Raw genomic sequence first — 19375 nt, forward strand, 5'->3', positions numbered from 1 at the left:
GCCAACAAGCCTTATTATTACGCTAACACATTTCTTCACTAGCACAAAATCACTGGAGTAAAACTCTAAGACCACTACGACAATCTGACAATCAAACAGAGAGCCCTTAGCCTGCATATGAAAATCTTTTGCATGATGGTCATCCACACAATTAAAAGCCACGGCAGCGTAAGGGGACACAGTCAGAAAGGGAGGGTCAGAGGAAGAGGACAGACAATTATCCGGGTTGCAAGTCCATTTAACCGTTTGAGTCATTTTTTATACAGAATTTTCTAAAAAATGAGATCCCATCTTAACCCAGTTATGGTATATAAATATAATCGGCCAACATCAGAATGGTTTTATGCCGCCTTTACCAAATGCAAAGGAAACGCGGGGATACAACAGATTCGCAGCTGTCAGTGTCAATGAGAAAAGCATCTTTAACGTGTACATATGAAATTGTCTATTTATAGACCTTTTTCAATGGCCAGAATGCAATAAACGTATCTGTTAAAAAATCAGAAGGTTAGATTGAATAAGTATCTGACCTGTTGTTGAATACATTGACAATGGACGAATGGTTAAGGCTGCACAAAGAAGCTCTCCCGTAAGACTCGCTGTTACAAATGCCTAATTTGTTTTCAGACTTACAGGTTTTACATGGTCGAGGGTCTAAGCCTGAACTACAAAATCTATTTTTAATCCGTTGGCAGAATAAAAGAGCTTACATACTGTACTGAAAAACGAAGGATTCAACATCTAAGCGCGTTTAAGGCATGAATTACTTTGTCACAAAGTTTACTTAGATCCAAGTTTCCATATTTGTAGAGAAAGAAAAAGGATCGACTCTGATTAAACTGGCGAAAGGACCTGTGCCTTTTTTTAAAACATTCAAAAAAAAAACAACGTGAAAAATCTATAAAAAAGTCCAAAAGCTCGGAAAAAAAAAAAAAAAAAAAAAAATATCGAAGAATGCGAATTGTTGTATTGTGTGTGCATAAAGTTAACGTTTTCAAGTGCATTACGTACATCAAAAATGCCCCCATTGTCGTAGTTTATTGAAACATCAAAGACCACAATGGAAAAAAGTAGTGAATAAAGAAAAGACGTACACACGAAAATGTTACTTGCTTTCACGGCCTCGATTTTTTTTTTTTTTAATTTTGAAAATTTGTATTCTTTGAAAACTCCATTGTTTTATTTTTAAACCTTCTTTTATTCAGCTTTTTCCTTTTACATTACATATATACTATTCTTTGTTCTTTAGTCCTTTTGTCTTTGTGGATGCGTCTGTGGATGCGTTCGTTCTATTCAACTAATAATAAGCACCTTTCTTAATATTTATACATATACCATTTTGTAATACAGCGCACACTGTTCTTTTTCTTTTCAGTTCTTTATTCTTAAACAAGACATACATTAAATTAAATATTTACTTACTTCGTTCGTAAATCATGGCAACAACCAATTCTCACTCAACTACCGGCAACAGCAATGGCAGTAATGTCGTAGGTGTTCATTATAAGGTTGGTCGTAAACTAGGCGAGGGAAGTTTCGGTATTATATATGAAGGTAGAATTATTAAAAATATATTATGGTATAACCGTTACAAAGACGAATATAACTGAACTCGGACAAATACTGTAGGCACCAATTTATTGAATAACCAGCAAGTGGCTATAAAATTCGAACCTCGCAAATCAGATGCACCTCAATTAAGAGATGAATATAGAACTTACAAAATTCTATCAGGAACCCGTAAGTTGTCATATAGCATGGGTGAATTATCTCATTTGGACAAATTGCTAGTACAAGATCTAATTTTCCTCTTCTTGAATTTATATATTATGTATATAGCTGGTATACCAAATGCTTATTACTTTGGTCAGGAAGGCTTACATAATATTTTAGTCATTGATCTCTTGGGACCCAGTTTAGAGGACCTCTTTGATACTTGCTCAAGAAAATTCAGTATTAAAACAGTCGCCACATTGGCAAGGAATATGGTAATGGGAACTACAAGGGGATGCTGGGCTTCAGCTGGACAAGTTATTTATCGAGTCCTATTCTTTCTCTTTTTCTTTTCTTCCTCTTTAGATTACTAGAGTCCAAAGCGTGCATGAACATAACCTCATTTACCGTGATATAAAACCCGATAATTTCTTAATTGGAAAACAGACTACTTCGGAAGCCAATACTGTGTATATGATCGATTTTGGCATGGCGAAACAATACAGAGACCCCAAGACAAAGCAGCATATTCCTTACCGTGAGCGAAAAAGTTTGTCAGGCACGGCGAGATACATGAGTATCAATACACATCTAGGCAGAGAACAATCAAGACGGGACGATTTAGAATCTTTAGGCCACGTATTCATGTATTTTCTAAGAGGGTCTTTACCATGGCAAGGGCTCAAAGCAGCAACAAATAAGCAGAAGTATGAAAAGATTGGTGAAAAAAAGCAGACCACATCTATAAAAGATCTATGTGCAGGATTTCCAGGTAAATCAAATGCGAAACGTGCTGCTCCCGCCTTTTTCAATGTTGCAGTTTCCTAACGGCTTTTTATAGAGGAGTTTGGTATCTACCTTCAATATGTTAGAAAGCTAGGGTTCGAAGAGACACCAGACTATGACTTTTTACGAGATCTGTTTACAAAAGTCTTGAAAAACCATGGTGAACGCGACGACGGGGTTTATGATTGGATGCTACTGAATAATGGAAAGGGACTAATAGCAGATAAAACACGACGTTCTATAGGTCACCATCAGTCACAAAAACAACAAACAGCGAGAGCTACGCGTAATCCTACCACAGCAGCACAACAACAACCTTCCCATCAACAACCCCTTCGACACGAAGCGACGATGAATAACCATAGTCAATACAATCGCACTCAACCACCTGCCGCTGCTGCAACTACTGCTGCTCCGACACATGACCATCGTAATTTACAACAAACTGATTTTGCTGAGCAAACTACATTGAGAAAGAAGTCTTTTTGGCAACAACTTGTATCATTTGTTACATGTGGATTTTGTTCATGATCTTTAAGAATAGATACAAAAACAATAAAAAAGAGATCTGGCCTTTTTTGGGGCCGTTTCGAACCCGTCCGAATACGATAAGGATTTGCGTATACTTATAGACAATTGAGGACTTGACGTTGTGACTCAATAAAACTACTCTATAGAAGTACTTTGCAATGGATAACAGTGAACTGATAATGTATAAATTAGTCAAAAAAGGGGATATATATTTTGGTGTAAAATAAATTAAGTGTGTGGTATCATTTAATATATGTACAAAGATGATCTAGAGGTAAATGTTTTTACACTGTGGAGCTAATCCTCATAAAAGCCTTCGACAAATTGATTTATATCAGTTACATTCTCTTCATGTATAATATCGCCATCATGAGAATTGTCGCCGTCTTTGTTATTCAAATCCTGCAAAATCATTTTGTTGACATCGTGAGAGTGATTGTGAATGTTATTGAGAATAAGGAGTCCACTTGAGTATCTTCTGACATTTGTTTGTGCAATATCGATCGTTTCGAACAGTGGCTTTCTCGCCCAGCAACAAACATACTCCATATAAGAATCGTAATCAACGGCCTCTTGCAACATAGTGTCAATCGCGATGTCAAAGTCGACGTCTTTTCGTAGGTCTTGATGCTTTTCGTAAAAGAGCCTATAGTTTTCCAGCCCTAGTCTCAGCGACCTCAAAATCATGTGTCCTACGGGATCTGAGGCGGGCAACGCTCCAAAGCGAAGAGGGATGACTTGTTGATGCACATCCGTCATATTGCCTACATCATATAATGTATCAAGCATGTTCTTTGCCCAGCGAACGTCAACTCCATAATTCTCCTTCATCAATCTTGGAACTACATAGATAGAATAGGATATTTCCCGCTCAGCACTATTATTCTTTGCAGCGAGACATTGTGTTTATATAGCTTACAGCTTTTCAATATTTCGGAGGTGAAAGGCCCCTGATTGTGTATTATCGGATCGAGATCACGAAACTCGACGTAACCGCCTGGTTTCAACAATCGCTTTACTTCCATCATCACGGTTTTCCAATCCTCTGCAGAAAAGCATGTATATACCTGTCGCATAAAGATGTAATCAAAATATTCATTCGGGAAGGGAACACCTTTTGAATTGAGTATGTCCCATTGTAGAAAGTTGGTGTTTGGCGGTTTAATTGTTTTTGGGTAGTTTGTATTGATATCAATACCGAAAAATTGACTGTCTGGGAAATCTGTAGCCATTTCCATTATCCAAATGCCATTGCCACAAGCAATATCCAATACTTTGGGTGACGTATCAGAATACCAATCCAGGTTTGGCAGGCTAATATCTAGAGGATCTATCATCGGATCTTTTTTTTGTTGCTGGTGCTGTTGTTGCTGGTCAAGCATCATAAAATTGTATCTGTGGTTAATGCAAATGTCACCACTGTTGATGATATATTGTTGCTCTGGACTTTTTCTACTGCCAGTAGAGCAACGTCGTAAATGCAAGTCTGTTAACGTTCCTCTGCGCGAAGAAAGCGACGAGGATATAGATAAATTGACAGATAATAAATCCTTTACGGGTGCTAAGAAATTGGTATCGAAAAGATATTTATACAGAAAATGCTTTTTCGAAGAAACGGTCATAGTTGTCAAACATGAATGGGAGTAGTAAAGAAGGCATTAATCTTCTGATAATAATTCGATTGTTACTACTGCTATACTTACAACTTGTATAAGCCTATCTTGTTCTTGGTCGTCAATGGGTAGAATATACTTGTGTTTACCCCTAGCTGGATAACTTCTACCATGAAACTCAATGATATCCCTGTTGTAATTTATTTTATGTTCAACATCATCGTCCGTTGAAAGTATGGGTGATACAGATGAATATGTTGCTGCTGGTCTTTTGCTGACACTATCATACTCTGCCGTTATGTCTTTTGTTTTCCTTCTCGTCATCAATTTCTTATTGAGAAGGGACGGCCTCTGCCGCTCTTGGTTTTCCCGTGACTTTGGCGGCTTCTTTCCTTCTCCGTCATATTCATTGGTGATGGACGTGAATAGTGGCTCATGATTGCTTGGTTGGTTGCGGAAGGAGCTTCTTGAAAGGGGTCGTTTCGGCTTGCTGTTTTGTGATGACTGTATAGCGCCCATAAAGTGTTTTGTATGCGATAGAAAATAAAGAAGGGTAATTGACAATAAAACAGAAGGATGCAATGACAATTTGCAAAAATAGATGGAAGAAAGAAGATGGGGGGATGATCGAAAAAGCTAGTGCTTTTTTTGTCACTATATTTTTCCATTTTCTATCTATTCTTTTCCTTTCAATGATGACCTTCTTAGAATTCATGTGGTGGGGGGGTGGTGTGGAGCCTTTTTGTAAATTGGATTTCCGCCAAACAAAAATTCATGCAGATTATGCCAATTTTCTGTTTTATAATGGCAGCTGTCGTCCCGATCCATTACATCATATACAGTATAAAAAAGCACAAGCCTTTTTTTTTTGACAGTATGTGTTATATACTTTGAATTTTCTCGCTTCCTTTTTTATCTTTTTTATAACCTTTTAAATACATATTATTAGAACAATAAGCTATCTATCATGCCTCCTAACCCTACTAGAGCTCCGTGCAGACGTACTTCGCGTCGCTTCTCGACGGCTCACGTTCCTCTTCCCGTTTATCTTGGTATCGACATTGAAATACGTGAAGACCGCACTAGTTACTACGCTCTTTCCGTCAATGACGGTATGTATTGTACTGATTACTACGAAGGTCCTCTGAAACGCCACGAGGCTTCCAAATCCGCCAAAGAGATTATTATTGAAGCCTTTACCAAGCTTCATGGTGTTGTTCAACTCTTTGCGATGGCACAAAACTATAAAGTCCAACTAGTCGCTTGCTCTTATGATATTGCAAGCGAGTTTATCAAAGGCCAAGAAGGATTTATTGACATTGAAGAAATTTCTACTATGTCGGATTATTGGCGCGAATTGGACGCTATTCCTTTCCGTGTTATGACTCATGGCAGTTCACCCGATGAACGCGCAAGCGCTGCTGTCAGAAAAGCCGTCATGTGGTAAAGTATTCTACTTGATGTAGTGATTAAAGGAAACAGCAAGAAGCTGAGCGGCAAAATGAATGAGAAACAGATCCTATACTCATGAAGCTCACTCCTCTAGGTTGAGTCCTAAATATCCTGGCAATCTTCCTCGTATTTCCGTAGGATACAGACATGAGGTACGTTTGTAGCCTTCACTTGGGTTCGTTGCACAGTTTTTAAATTGACGCTTATCTTTCTGTTTGATGATATCACATTGCTTATTGAAACAACCTAAACTATAGGTTGAAGGTAAGATAAAACGAATCAAAAAGAAGAGCTCTATCAAAGAATCCAGGCGCTAATTGTACTCATGTCGCATTCCCCTTTAGTCGATTTCAACCATATCATTCGTATGGTCAGCCTCATTGATTATGAGGAAACTGTATGTAAAGAGACGTGGGATGTTTTCCAGGAAATGGTCAAGACCTTCAAGGGAAAGAAATTAAAAGTTTCATTTTTCAACTCAACTCCCCAAGGAGGCGGAGGTAAAGAGTTGTAACTTGAACATTCACCATAGACTTCTTGGCTAATTTTTTTTTTTTTTTTTCATAGTGGCCTTGATGCGTCATGCTCTTCTCCGATTTCTTCATTTGAATGGTGTAGATGTCCACTGTAAGTCTTTTGGAAAAATACTTTTTCCCGAGGCCGTATTGGTTATTGGCCAGATACCTTTTTTAACTCTAACTTTGCTTATTCTATTCTAAAACCCACTTAACAAATAGGGTATGTGGCCAGACCAAAGCCCGAAGTCTTTGATATTACAAAGAGAAAATTCCATAACGTTCTTCAAGGTGTTGCTCCTGCTGATGTTCGCTTGACAGAAGAAGATAAACAGACCTTTATTGACTGGTCTAACGAAAATGCCAACCGATTCTGGCTAGATCCGAATGGTCCTATCAAGAACTCTGATGTTATTGTCATTGATGATCCGCAAGGTAAAGTGATACAGAAAACAAAAAGGGAAGGTTTGCTGTCACTGACTCTTGTATACTGTTTCTTTTAGTTTGTGGTATTATTCCTCATATCCGTAAACATGCGCCCAATACTAGAATCATCTTTAGATCTCATATCGAAATTAGAGCTGATTTGATTGAAAACGAGCCTGAAGGCTCTACTGCGAATACTTGGAAGTAAGTGAGTTGCTGGGGTTGATACTTTTGTCTGCAGGCAAGTTACCATGAAGAGCGGAAGGGCTAATGAACTTTCCCTCCCCCCCCCTTTAGTTTCTTGTGGCAATTTATCAAACACGCTGACCTCTTTGTTGCTCATCCTATCCAAGGGTTCATCCCGCCTGCGGTTCCTACCCGTAATACTGTGTTATTACCAGCTTCCACGGATCCTTTGGATGGTCTCAACAAGCCATTGACAGACTGGTGTATCACTTATTATCAATCCGTCTTCAACCGTATCTGTATGGATTTGGGCGTCAACGAGGTAGACTGGCTAAGACCGTACATTGTGCAAGTCGCTCGTTTCGATCCCTCAAAAGGTATTCCAGACGTGCTTGAAGCCTACCGTCTTTTGCGTCTGAAGATGGACAGTGAATTTAGCGATGCTCGCATACCTCAGCTCGTCGTTTGCGGCCATGGCAGTATTGATGACCCTGATGGCACTGTTATCTTTGAACAAGTCATGGACATGCTGGAATCTCCCAAGTTTGCCACGATTGCCAGCGACGTCATTGCCGTTCGACTTCCGGCATCCGATCAATTGTTGAATATGATTTTGCGAGGTGCTTATGTGGCTCTTCAATTATCTCACCGTGAAGGTTTCGAAGTCAAGGTAACAGAGGCCCTCTTCAAGGGAATTCCCGTCGTTGCTTACGAAGCAGGCGGTATCCCCTTACAGATCCGCCGCAATAAGGATGGCTTTTTGGTACCCATCGGCGAGGTAGAACAGGTAGCTGATTGCCTCTATAGACTTTTCAAAGAACCTCAACTACGCGCTGAAATGAGCGAAAACGCACGGAAATTGGTAACCGAAGAATATTTCACGGTGTGGAACGCTATGTCTTGGTTACATATGTTTATTGAACTGACTCAAAACCAAGAGCTGGCTCAACACAAAGAGGATGGTGGTCTGTCGAACTTGGAAGTGTTGAGCGGTACTGATTTGGGTCATGCCCGTAAGGTGTCTGACCTTTGGAGAGAAAAGTACAATTATACTGGACCCAAGAACTTGACTATAAGAGATTAGATACAGCGTCCTGTCGATGAACACTCATTCGACTTTACGCACACTTAATACGCCCCCCCCAGTTAATTTTATTCATTTTATGTTCTTCTTCTTTAATATTGTTGCTGCCACTATCTTATTTTCCTTGTTGTCTCTATATCGTCTTGAACTTTACGCTAATCATCTCAAATAAATACGAGTCTTTTTCCGAGGAATGTATTCGTCTCCGCGCCGCAATGATGAGTATGTTCAATGAGTAGAAGCGACTGCAGTGTGCAACTAACCCACGTATCTTGCATTTAACTGTTATCTGCTCATTGGCTTGTAGAAAAAAACCAAAAAGTCGCTTACGAGCGAGGAGCTTCAAAGCAAAACAGAAGGGCAAATTGGTTCTCCCTATTCGTCCGTTCTTACCCGTCAATACCTAAAAAAAAAAAATAAAAAAAATAGAAAAACCCAACCTAAATGAGAGTCTTTGTACTCCATAATGTCATAATTCATGTTTTCAATCTTTAAAGGGGAGAAAGCTTGAAAAGAAAAAAACTGATGGATAGCCATTCTTTAATAAACGCATAGCTAATATGTTTAACAATTTTAATAATGTGCCTGAATATTGTTTTATTTACAAATGCGCGTCTGACGTTTAGAAACATTGGCACTCGTCATATTAGCGTCAGAGTCGGAAAGCAGTTTTTAAACAACACGGAAAAATAATTCTAGAATAACGTGATTGGGGGAGGGGTGGGTGGGCAGGTGTGGAGGGGTGCAAAACAAACACTGCTGTGAAGAATGAAGAAAGAGTCAATTGGGTTGCTTTACACACAAATAAGATGTGGTTCGCAACGATCATTTTGTAAGTTAACTTGCTATTCAACTGAATTTGAACGTGTTTTTCTGCGTTCATCTTGCTTACAAGTTCAGGAGTTTTGTTTTCTTTTTGTTTGAATCCTGCAATTTCATTGGCCAAATTCGTGAGTTGAATGCATGGTTATTACTTTTGCCTTTTGTTCTGATCATACATCACGACTTGTCTCCCACCTTCTCTTAATAAACAGCCAAGTTTTTTCATCCTTGACGTGGGTTGGAAACAAACAAATGTTCACAACTCAATTCATTATCGAGGACAACCAAAATAACGATGACTCGTGGCAGCAACGAGGACAAAGAAAGTGAAGGCTTCTCAGGTATATATAAAGACCAATTCCATTTCTCGTCCGCTTTATCAATATCAACAACAAACCTTTAGAAGCAACAGTATCCTCTTTCCTTAATCACTGCCTTCCCCGTTACCATCCTTTGTAAAAAAACCTAACGACAAAAAAATAATAGAAATGAAGGTTGCTGCCATTTTCATCCTGTTCGTCACTACTTTCTTCGCGTCGTCTACTTTTGCGTTCTGTATCTACAACAATATTGGGGATGGACCTGATGGTAGAAAAACTTATCTATGGGTTCGACAAGCTCCGTTGAATGCTGGTCCAAATTATTTCAAGTAAGTTTATCTAGTGATGAAGGGACTTTATCCTTTGTTTGTTTTTGTTTTTTTTCTATGTTAACGTACAAACTATGGTTAGACGTTTCGCCAATTATCACCTGAATCAAGGCGAAAAGGCTTGCTGTGCATACACCAACCCGGATTGTGTCCGAAGCCAAAACAAAGATGAAGAGATCCAATTAGTGGTAGGTATTTTTGTACAGATTGTCGGTTATGATCAAAATGGCAGAAAAGAGTAACTGTTTCCCTCGTTGACCCCTTTTTACCAGGTACGAAAGTGGTATGGTAAGGCGGATTATGATCCCTTGGTCATCTCTATGCCTGGCGGTGGTTGGATCAACTTTCAAGGATCTGGATACCTGAGTAACCATTTTTTTGAAGTATTCAATCCTGATGGTACACCTTATCCTCTCAAATACAGAGTAGACAACCAAGCTGGCTATCAATAAATAGTTATGAAGCGCGACCACGCATTCTTTGTTTGGGAGGGAGGGGGGGGTTTTGTATCTTTTTTGGTGATTTCACAAGTCCATCCGATAAAAGTTAGATCTTTCATCCACCCCTACATGATGAATAATTTATTATAATTTAATAAGGACGCAAAGAAATAGTAATGATTGAATAATAAAAATACAAAATCTTTTTTCTTGTTGCGGGAGATATGAAAGATAGATACTATGTTACAAGGAGGATTACTGAGTATACGTATATAGGAAAGAGGATACATGGCAGTAGATGCTAAAGGTAAAAATGGAGTGAATTGATCATGATGATGAAGAATAGAGGTAAAAGATAACAGATAATGAATCTATGATTACTCTTTTGAAAATTGACAAAACAGAGACATAAGGGACAGTCTTTTATAGCTCGGCCCAAGCCAAGACTTTGTCGTTGACATAATCCTTGAGGGTACACTGTTTTTCGACGACGGATACTGTTTCGGGCAAAATATCGACTAATTCTTCAAAGGCCTTGTATTGTAAAACAAAAAAGTCGATATGGCAGCCGTTGAAACTCCAACCTTCATCGTCCACGCGAACACAACCATTGTGCTTTAAACCATTTGGTAAGGTGACGCCGTCCAGTTGCTTAATGTACAAATGGGTGCCAATGTCAATATCGTTCGCGGCAACACTGATCCACGGAACCAACGATTGACCATGGGGGCCGATACCGAAGGGCGTCTTGGAACGATCGAGCACCATGAAAGCGTTCTTGTGTTCAGCCAAGTTGATCAAGCGACCGTCTTGAAGTAGCCCGCTGCCTTCCATTTGGAACGCGGTGTAGGTGTTGGGCGCTACCTTGGCGATGAGCTTACCCTCGTTTGTTTTAAGCGCCTTGACTTTGGCGCCTGTCAACTTGATTGGTTGGCCGTTGCTGCCTAAATCGTATTCGCCTTCCTTGGGTATCCAGTACTGTGTAAGTTTAGCAGATTCATGGCATTTCTCCAATAAAAGACTTAACGCGTTCTTCTTTTCAAAGGGAGCCGCGAGGGTGAGCGAGCAGTAAGAAAGGAAAAGAGCAACAGTAAAGAGTAAGATTGGCTTCATGGATGAACCAGAGGAGGGGTAGTAGAAATTTAGAGGAAAAGAGGAAAAGCGACGTAAAGAATCAGCTTGAAACCTATGTACAGAATAGCGTCTGCTCTCTTATAGGTTTAGCAACACGGCTGATATACAGATTGGGTTGGGAGTTCCCAGAACAGCAGACAACGCGCAGTAAAGATGATCATTGGCTACACTGATTCAAATGTCCCCTTTCAGGATAAAGTGCCTACCTATACACCCTACAGATATCAAGGGCCGATCCAGTCAAAAAAATGGTTGACATTGGTAGGCGCCACAGGGTTGGATAAATATAGTTTTTCCTGGTTTTTTTTTTATTTTACAAGATTTTACATTCAGTCACACACAGTCCTCCTGGTTGAGCAAAAGGAGGTTAAACCAAACATCATTATTCTATAAGGGTTCTACGCTGTTCTTTTTATCGATCAGACGCTCACGTTCGGATCAACCTAGCCATGAGCATACAGCATCTGTTCAATGGATGATACATAGACACATTTTGCAATTCAAATGAGGGAAAAAGAAACGTAGTTCAAGTGTAGACTATCTCCATGTCAAAAATAGATGTGTGTCAGTTCAACTGGGCGAATCACTTGTTTGTTTCTATAACTACTATGTATCGCCTATTAAAAAAAATGCATCTTTGGGGGTGGGGAATCTTCCCAAGAGAACTTGTTCTGTGATGTCGTCCCCTGTGCTTCTTCTTCTTTCGATGAATTTTGAGTCAAATGAACACGAACCCAGTTCGAAACCCGCGACTCTCAAAGTGCATTTTTTAGATATGAAAGCAATCATAGAAAGCAGCAAAGGACATGATTCAGATTTCATCTTGTTTAATTAGACAGAGTATGATAACCAAGGGGTTTGCTCTAAAAATATGATGAGATACTATAAATAGGTGTTGCTTGGAATGAGCCATAGACACAACGTTTTATTTTATATTTGCTTGCTGTTTTGTCAATTTTTGTTTAACTGAGTTTGGAATAAAATGCTGTTGTATATTCAAATGTACGTGGAAACAAAGATATATTGTTAGAGAATACATATTTCGGTAGGGTTGTTATTTTCTAATACGCACACGGTTAGGATGACGCGCCAATCATCGACAGTCAAATGCTGACAAAATGCAAACAAACAAACCAATGTCGGAATTCTATTCTGATGGATTCCCTTTTTTTTTTTTTTTTTTTTTTTTTTTTTTTGTCGACCCAACACCCCTCTGCTCTTTCTCCAATGATCGGAAAACTGTCTTGCCTTTTTTGGTTGTGCAGAAAAAAAAAACCAGGTTTTAAACATAAAAAGTGGTGCCTGGATTTTGCAAGCTTTTCCTAACAAAAACGCAGTTCCCAACCCCAATGTTATGAAAGGAGAGCTTGAATATAGCTTGAAAGACAATAGGTTTGAACAATAAAAGTTGAACATGCACCTCTTTCCTCTTGATGTGACGACTTACTCTCGAAGATTTGGGAAAGAAGTACTCAAGCTGGACTGACGAGACGAATGTCATTGACTCTGATGATGGCCGTGCTTTTCTCTCTGCTGTCACAATACGCGCTCACGTCGTCGCGTCTGTGGCGTCTCATCTAAGTTTATCCCTGCCTCATTTCTCTGAAACTATCATGATCAGAAAAGTTTAATATTACTTTTCTTACAGAGTTCTAAAAATAGAAGGAAGATATAAAGTTCAAGTCGTAGTCTACTAGATAAGTCTAGATCTTTCTTGTCCTGAAAAGAAGGTATCATTTTCGCCATGGGTTGACAGTGAAGGCTCACTGCGCACTACGATGGCTGCTGTGACTGTGGCTGCGACTGTTGTGGCTGCAATGGTTGTGAGGGGTGTCGCTTTCTTGCTCCTTCCTTTAGCTTTTCCCATCTTTCTTTATACTTTGCCATGAGATGCTCTTGTTTCTTGTTTTGTAATCTGAGTGTTCGGTTCATGTCCTCTAATTCCTTGATGCGATTGACAATCTCGGCCGTGCTTGCTCCTCCTCCAGCCGCTGTGGTGGCAGTCACGAGATGGCTATTCCCATGAGGAGGAGGACGTGTATTTCTGATGTTGTGCGTAGGCGAAGTGGCAGAGGCAGAACGTGTCATGCTCATGGCAGCTGTTTCTTGATTTTCTTGAAGAATGCGAAGGGCTTGTTTTTGAATATCATTTTTGAATTGAACAATACTACTTTTCAACACGGTGCTATCCACTGATTTCTGGGAATCGTGGGTTTTGAGTGGGGGAAGGGGGTTTTTTCTTTATTTTCAATGATACCCGTGCCTGCATCCTTTTTTTTGTCTTTCTTACCTTTTCCAAGTCTCGTATTTGATTTTTAATGATTGACATTTGCTCTTTTAACGCTTCATTCTCCTCTTTTGGGCTCTTTTTATGCTGTCCATCGTCGTCGTTCTTGGACTCAAGTTGTTTCTGTGGGTCAGGATTGGAAAAGAAGCCATCCGCTATGTCTGCCATTTCTCTTTTGATATGCTCAGTGACGCTATCATTCAGCGTTGTATCATAATGGATAGGATTGTTTTGGTTCAAGGTGTTGTCGTCAATGACAGGTAGCTTTTCCATCATGGGTTCAATCATTCCCCAAAATTTATTGAAAGGATCGTCTTCATCCATCAAAGGCGGAAGAGGAGGAGGAGGAGCCGGTGGTATGGCTGTTACATCCTGACAACTACTCCTCTTGTCCTCTGGAGAAGATAGGGTGGCTGCCTTTTGTATTGCATAGATTTCTTTTTCTATTCGCTTCATATCAAATGTCGGATCCATGGACTGCTTTCTTTAATGATGCTTTTTCTTTCTCTTCAATCTTGATTTCACGTGGGGGGGGACGTTTTACTATTCATTTGTCAGAATGGAATAAGCACATCCATCACTTTTGACCATCTGTTTTCTTGCCATGGTGGCCATGGGTCCATGGAGTAGCGAGAATTACCTTTTCTTTCAGAGTGGTGACTGATGTGTGGAATGACGAGCAGGTGACTAATGCTGGAAACAATGAAAAAAAGAAAGCTGGTTTTTTGTTGTATTGCATTGGATGGTTTAAAAGCTGGCATAATTTATTTTGATAGTTTTTAACGAGAAAGGTTAAAAAAATGGCCAATGACCGGTGTCAGCTGACATGAGTTATTATTTCATGCAGTTTCATCCCCACAAAAAAAATATAATGCACACAGGAAGCGGGTGGGGGACTTTTAAATTTTTAATGCTAAATCTATTGAAATCAATCATAGTGAATATGTATGTATAAAAACGCGTCATCGGTTTCCACAGTAAAATGAGGGCCATTGCCCGTGTTTTTTATTGCTGCAATGCAAACAATCATCATGATCATCGAGATGACATAGTGGGGAGGGGAGGGTCGTCGGTTCAATGACAAGATGAGTTTTTGTACAAGAATTCCTATCTCTCCTTTGTATATCACCCTGAATCAACGGAATGGATAAAAAGCAAAACGAGACCATGTTCTGTATCCATGTACAAATTGTACAATAAGGACAGATGGTAAAAGCAAAAAAAAAAAAAAGAAAAAAAAAAGTAACATTGTATCACAAAAAATTTAGCTTTTTTTTTTTTTTTTTTTTTTTTTTTTTTTTTTTTTTTTTTTACATCAATTAATTTTTTTTATAGTGATTTAGTGTTGTTCACACCATAACTTGTCTATTATTCCTGCTCTATTCCCCTCCCCCCTTTTTTTTATTTTTTTTTCCTTCTGTTTTTCTTTTTCTTTTTTTCAAAAATAAAGGAGACCGAGATATTTGCATTTCGATAAAAAAGAAAAAACAAAAAAAAAGAAAAAAAAATTGCTTTTTTTTTTTTCTATTCCTTATCACATCCATATATACATATACTCTACTCTACATAGCTGACAGCAAAATGGAAAGAACAGCCACAGCCACATTGACAACGACACCAACGAGTACGACTACGACGACTACGACGGCTCCTTCTACCACTTTGCTTCACCCTCATCCTCATCATCATCATCATCCTACTACTCTGAGCAGTGCTAAAAGGACGAGTATGAAAAAGGATTTGCTGACGACTACTCTATCCAGAAACACAACAGCTGCTGCTACAGGAACAATGCATCTCAACACTAAAAATACCAACCCTTATCTTAAAAAGGCACCTTGTATCGACATGAATCATGCTACAACGACACATACTACACCCACTTCACCTTTTCCATCCAATCATCCTTTGGCCAATTTACCTCTACCCATCATGATGCCAACACCTTATCAACAGCAACAACAAGCAAAATTACATTACTACCATCATAAACCACCTGTCTATGTGGAAAGACCTAGTTTTACTGTCAAAGATTTCGAATTACAAGACACCTTGGGTAAATAGAATTAAAAAAAAATATATATATATATATATATATATATATAAAAGTACGAGTCGTTCACTGTTGCCCCCCCCTTTTTTTTGATCTTTTTTTTGTATTCTCCTCTCCCTTTCTTCACCACCCTACCTTAGGTACGGGCACTTTTGGTAGAGTGTATCTCTCAAGATTCATACCGTCCAACAAATACTATGCCATGAAAGTGCTGAAAAAGTCTGAAGTAGTGAGATTGAAGCAAGTAGAGCATTTGTTGTCAGAAAAGCAAATCTTGGCCTCTGTTCGATTTCCATTCATTGTGGATCTGTAAGGTTTTGATGATGATAGAATGCGGAGGTGGGGGTTGTGGCTTTGTTCAGACGTGTTCATGCTAACACAATGACAAAAAAAAAAAAAAAAAAATTAGTTTCTGTACCTTTCAGGACAGCACCCATTTGTATATGCTACTTGAATATGTGGTAGGCGGCGAGTTATTTACTCATTTAAGAAAAGCAGGAAGGTTTACAAATGATATGACAAGATTCTATGCATCGGAAATAGTCCTGGCGATTGAATATTTGCATTCAAAGGATATCATTTATCGTGATTTGAAACCTGAAAATTTACTTATTGATTATCAAGGTCATATCAAGATCACTGATTTTGGCTTTGCAAAAAAAGTAGTGGATAGGTAAGGGGGGGGGGGCGTTTTAACAACATTTTTTTAAATCTCTCTCTTATCCTAATGGCTCTCACATCCTTCTTCTTTTTAGAACGTGGACTTTATGTGGTACGCCAGAATATCTTGCTCCTGAGATCATACAAAGCAAAGGCCATGGTAAAGCAGTGGATTGGTGGGCGTTGGGTATACTTATCTTTGAAATGTTGGCAGGGTAAGCTCACAACAGAAAACTCAAAGCAACAAGGACAAAAATGCGTTTTTTTGTTTTTTTTTTTAATTCACCTCTTGGCTGTCATGTATAAAAAGATATCCTCCTTTCTTTGACGACAATTCGTTTGGCATTTATGAAAAGATTTTAATGGGAAAAGTACAGTTTACAGCGCATTTCGATCCATTAGCCAAAGATCTGCTGAAACGTCTTTTAGTGAGTGACAGAACAAAACGGTTAGGGAATTTAAAGGTAAGCCACCCCCCCCGCCGAAACGCACCCGAGAGAGAGAGAGAGAGTCGACTCATGTAGTATTCCTTTAGGGCGGTTCAGAAGATGTGAAGCGACACAAATGGTTTAGAGGAGTGGATTGGATAGGATTATTGGAAAAGAACGTACGCGCGCCTATTATACCTCACTATCCTCATCCAGGAGATACAAGTAATTTTGAAAAGTATCCAGAAAGCTTTGATCCAGACTCGAATCCATACGACGCCAAAGACCCTTATAAAGATCTTTTTATCGGATTTTCATAAAAAAAAAAAGAAACCATCTTTATTTCATACCCTCCCTATCCACTCTATTTAATATTTCATTTCTTTTTTACGACAAATTTAACTGGCATACGTATAATCATCATACTCATCCTCCTCATGATCATAATCACCCTTTTATTTTATCTGAATTGCACATAAAAGAAGGAACAGGGGCGCTTTTTCTCCTCACCCAAATCGAATCATACAATTACCCCTTACCCAAAAAAAAAGAAAAAGAAAAGAAATGGCTCCTCTTTTCACTGAGGCAAGTCCCCAGTTTCTGGAATGTTGTCTACTTATAAGATCGGGGTTGAAAGGGGGCTTCTTTTTTAATTTCCCTCATTTCACTGCAGAACATACAACTGTTTGTTTTTTAAAAAAGATAAAAAATTTCCTTAAAAAGTCAGATGCCATATCAAAAAACAATCGAGTTTTATTACGACATGACATGAGCGTCGCATGGGATGATGAAAAATGTAAAAAATGAAACTTTTCCAGAAAGTCCATGATGTTGGTCATAAATAGAGATTAAAAAAGTGATGTAGAGGGTTGTACATAATGAATGTAGTAAACTACAATGATGGTATATGAAAAAAGGAAAGATGACTGTCAAGAGGGGGGGGGGACTCAGGCACGATGATGCTTTAGATAGTAAAACAGTTTTCGCGACATTGTCTTTGCCATGGGCGCTGATTTTTTCTTAAGGGCATAGGGTGGATGTTCTTGCGTCACTGGCGAGGAGGAGGCGGCTGCGGCGACGACGACGACGGGATGGCTTGTTTTTGATTTCTTATGACGAGGAAACAACACGTCATTCATCATGGATTTAAAGGAATGGAGAGAGGAGTTTGACTTTCTTTTCGTTACATGGGTGGTGCATAATACATGGTCGTTTTTATCTGGGAGGACCTTTCCATGGACTGTCGAGGGTCCCTCTTTCGTTGTTGTTGTTGAAGTTGTTGAAGTGAAAGTACAGGTTGAGCTGGAAGCGGAGGAAGAAATGTTGGATTCAATAAGGACAGGCGGTATCGTCTCCTCTAGTATGGAGTCATCATCCCAAACGGACGTCGGACGGCGGCCTGTCGTTTCGGAGGGATCTTCACTATCAGACGCGTCAAGATCTGTGTCGTCATCGGAATGGATACTGCTCACCGTAAAATGATCCTCCTCCTCTTCTTCCTCCTCCTCCTCCTCATTGTCTCGGTAGTGGTGCAAGTGCTTGAATAAGCTATGTTGCTGTTCCAATACTTGTTCTTTATAGTAAGGCAAGTTGGACTGTTCATGCGGAAACAGACGGGTGAAAGGAGGCAAGAGAGTGGCTGTTGCATGGTCTCCAGTAAGGACGGTCGACAAGAAATCTTGATAAATCCAATCGGTGGTCTGTGGTATCTTTTCAGTTGGACAGGCTGAAAGCTTGGATGTGGTTGAAGCAGGAGGAAAATCGATATCAAACATGGTTGTAGTAGAACACTGTCTAGAGAAAACTGTCTCTTTGGGGCTCTCCTCTTTTTATAGAGGAACGATAAAATAAACTTTTTTTTTATCCCTTCAAGTTTATAACTCCGCTTCAGGTCGATGATCCTATATCGCGTGTTGAACGCATGTCATTTACGGGGAGAGGAGAGGAGGGGGACAATAGAAACCCAAGCTCTCCTTCAAGTTTGTGTAATCAATATAAAAAAAAAAGACAAGGTGCCAAACTCGATTTTGATGCGTGGGTTACACTTGGATGTCTGTGATGAACTTGCTATTGTTACAAATTCATTTCTTCACTGGACAATTCTTTCCAGATGTGCATGCATGCATGCATGCATCCATGCATGCTTGTGTTGCTTGTGTGCGTGCATGCCTGCGTGTGTGTCTGGTAGGTTGAATGAACTTTTTGTATCCTCCTTCCTACCACGGATGTGCACAGTACGTTTACGAAACATTGGGCCTTTGCTGGCAGTGGACGAGACTATCCTCAGTGTGCGGTCTGTCTACAAAGCCGGGTACTGAACGGAAAAATACCAATGACGCCCAATGTCGTTTCATGTGAATGAATGGATGCATGGCTCGATGAGAGAGAGCACACCCCGCCTCCTCTTTTTTATCAGCAAAAGCTTAATTGCACAAAAAGTCATACTTTTTGAATTTTGCAGGGTAACACTTGTTTATTCAACGGATTCAAGGCTGCTTTTCCATAGACGAGTATGGACTCTTTTTTTTTTTTTTTTTCATTCACAAAGCACGGTCTTTCCCCCCTCATACTATCTTTTTTCTACCCATTATATTTG

At 39.4% G+C, this 19375-nt stretch overlaps 9 protein-coding genes across 9 annotated transcripts; 4 read left to right on the top strand and 5 right to left on the bottom strand.

Moving 5' to 3' along the window:
* Nucleotides 1–1436: 1436 nt before the first annotated feature.
* BDF20DRAFT_906141 (kinase-like domain-containing protein) lies at nucleotides 1437–3030 on the top strand (the record flags this gene model as incomplete). The annotated part of the gene is made up of 5 exons (XM_053083239.1): nucleotides 1437–1554; nucleotides 1630–1740; nucleotides 1840–1988; nucleotides 2080–2485; nucleotides 2555–3030. 5 exons carry the CDS (start codon nucleotides 1437–1439, stop codon nucleotides 3028–3030), a joined length of 1260 nt encoding a protein of 419 aa, XP_052936507.1.
* A 297-nt stretch (nucleotides 3031–3327) lies between these two features.
* Nucleotides 3328–3861, bottom strand: BDF20DRAFT_820350 (uncharacterized protein; the record flags this gene model as incomplete). The annotated part of the gene is made up of 1 exon (XM_053077537.1): nucleotides 3328–3861. The coding sequence occupies one exon, from the start codon at nucleotides 3859–3861 to the stop codon at nucleotides 3328–3330; it is 534 nt and encodes a 177-aa protein (XP_052936508.1).
* A 101-nt stretch (nucleotides 3862–3962) lies between these two features.
* BDF20DRAFT_801372 (S-adenosyl-L-methionine-dependent methyltransferase) lies at nucleotides 3963–4304 on the bottom strand (the record flags this gene model as incomplete). The annotated part of the gene is made up of 1 exon (XM_053076390.1): nucleotides 3963–4304. A coding segment is annotated over one exon (342 nt), but the record flags the coding sequence as incomplete, so codon positions are not given.
* A 1306-nt stretch (nucleotides 4305–5610) lies between these two features.
* On the top strand, nucleotides 5611–8306 carry BDF20DRAFT_913124 (uncharacterized protein; the record flags this gene model as incomplete). The annotated part of the gene is made up of 8 exons (XM_053084031.1): nucleotides 5611–6086; nucleotides 6190–6247; nucleotides 6353–6359; nucleotides 6440–6595; nucleotides 6663–6722; nucleotides 6833–7045; nucleotides 7114–7240; nucleotides 7334–8306. 8 exons carry the CDS (start codon nucleotides 5611–5613, stop codon nucleotides 8304–8306), a joined length of 2070 nt encoding a protein of 689 aa, XP_052936510.1.
* A 1310-nt stretch (nucleotides 8307–9616) lies between these two features.
* On the top strand, nucleotides 9617–10229 carry BDF20DRAFT_835570 (uncharacterized protein; the record flags this gene model as incomplete). Its single annotated transcript, XM_053078851.1, has 3 exons — nucleotides 9617–9777; nucleotides 9860–9965; nucleotides 10050–10229. The coding sequence occupies 3 exons, from the start codon at nucleotides 9617–9619 to the stop codon at nucleotides 10227–10229; spliced, it is 447 nt and encodes a 148-aa protein (XP_052936511.1).
* Nucleotides 10230–10685: 456 nt separating this feature from the next.
* On the bottom strand, nucleotides 10686–11231 carry BDF20DRAFT_800700 (uncharacterized protein; the record flags this gene model as incomplete). The annotated part of the gene is made up of 1 exon (XM_053076370.1): nucleotides 10686–11231. A coding segment is annotated over one exon (546 nt), but the record flags the coding sequence as incomplete, so codon positions are not given.
* Nucleotides 11232–13124: 1893 nt separating this feature from the next.
* Nucleotides 13125–14112, bottom strand: BDF20DRAFT_835572 (uncharacterized protein; the record flags this gene model as incomplete). The annotated part of the gene is made up of 2 exons (XM_053078852.1): nucleotides 13125–13550; nucleotides 13642–14112. The coding sequence occupies 2 exons, from the start codon at nucleotides 14110–14112 to the stop codon at nucleotides 13125–13127; spliced, it is 897 nt and encodes a 298-aa protein (XP_052936513.1).
* Nucleotides 14113–15486: 1374 nt separating this feature from the next.
* BDF20DRAFT_820249 (camp-dependent protein kinase 9) lies at nucleotides 15487–17099 on the top strand (the record flags this gene model as incomplete). The annotated part of the gene is made up of 6 exons (XM_053077524.1): nucleotides 15487–15694; nucleotides 15832–16000; nucleotides 16101–16364; nucleotides 16447–16566; nucleotides 16662–16815; nucleotides 16887–17099. The coding sequence occupies 6 exons, from the start codon at nucleotides 15487–15489 to the stop codon at nucleotides 17097–17099; spliced, it is 1128 nt and encodes a 375-aa protein (XP_052936514.1).
* Nucleotides 17100–17656: 557 nt separating this feature from the next.
* Nucleotides 17657–18784, bottom strand: BDF20DRAFT_517135 (uncharacterized protein). Its single transcript, XM_053075645.1, has one exon. The coding sequence runs from the start codon at nucleotides 18552–18554 to the stop codon at nucleotides 17727–17729; it is 828 nt and encodes a 275-aa protein (XP_052936515.1). The 5' UTR covers nucleotides 18555–18784; the 3' UTR covers nucleotides 17657–17726.
* Nucleotides 18785–19375: the final 591 nt, after the last annotated feature.

Source organism: Mycotypha africana, assembly GCF_025528875.1.
Source record: "Mycotypha africana strain NRRL 2978 chromosome Unknown BDF20scaffold_5, whole genome shotgun sequence".
NCBI classification, from domain to species: domain Eukaryota; kingdom Fungi; phylum Mucoromycota; class Mucoromycetes; order Mucorales; family Mycotyphaceae; genus Mycotypha; species Mycotypha africana.

Coding starts and splice junctions, on each gene's coding strand:
- BDF20DRAFT_517135 (XM_053075645.1), bottom strand. CDS start 18,554: ATGTTTGATATCGATTTTCCTCCTGCTTCAACCACATCCAAGCTTTCA.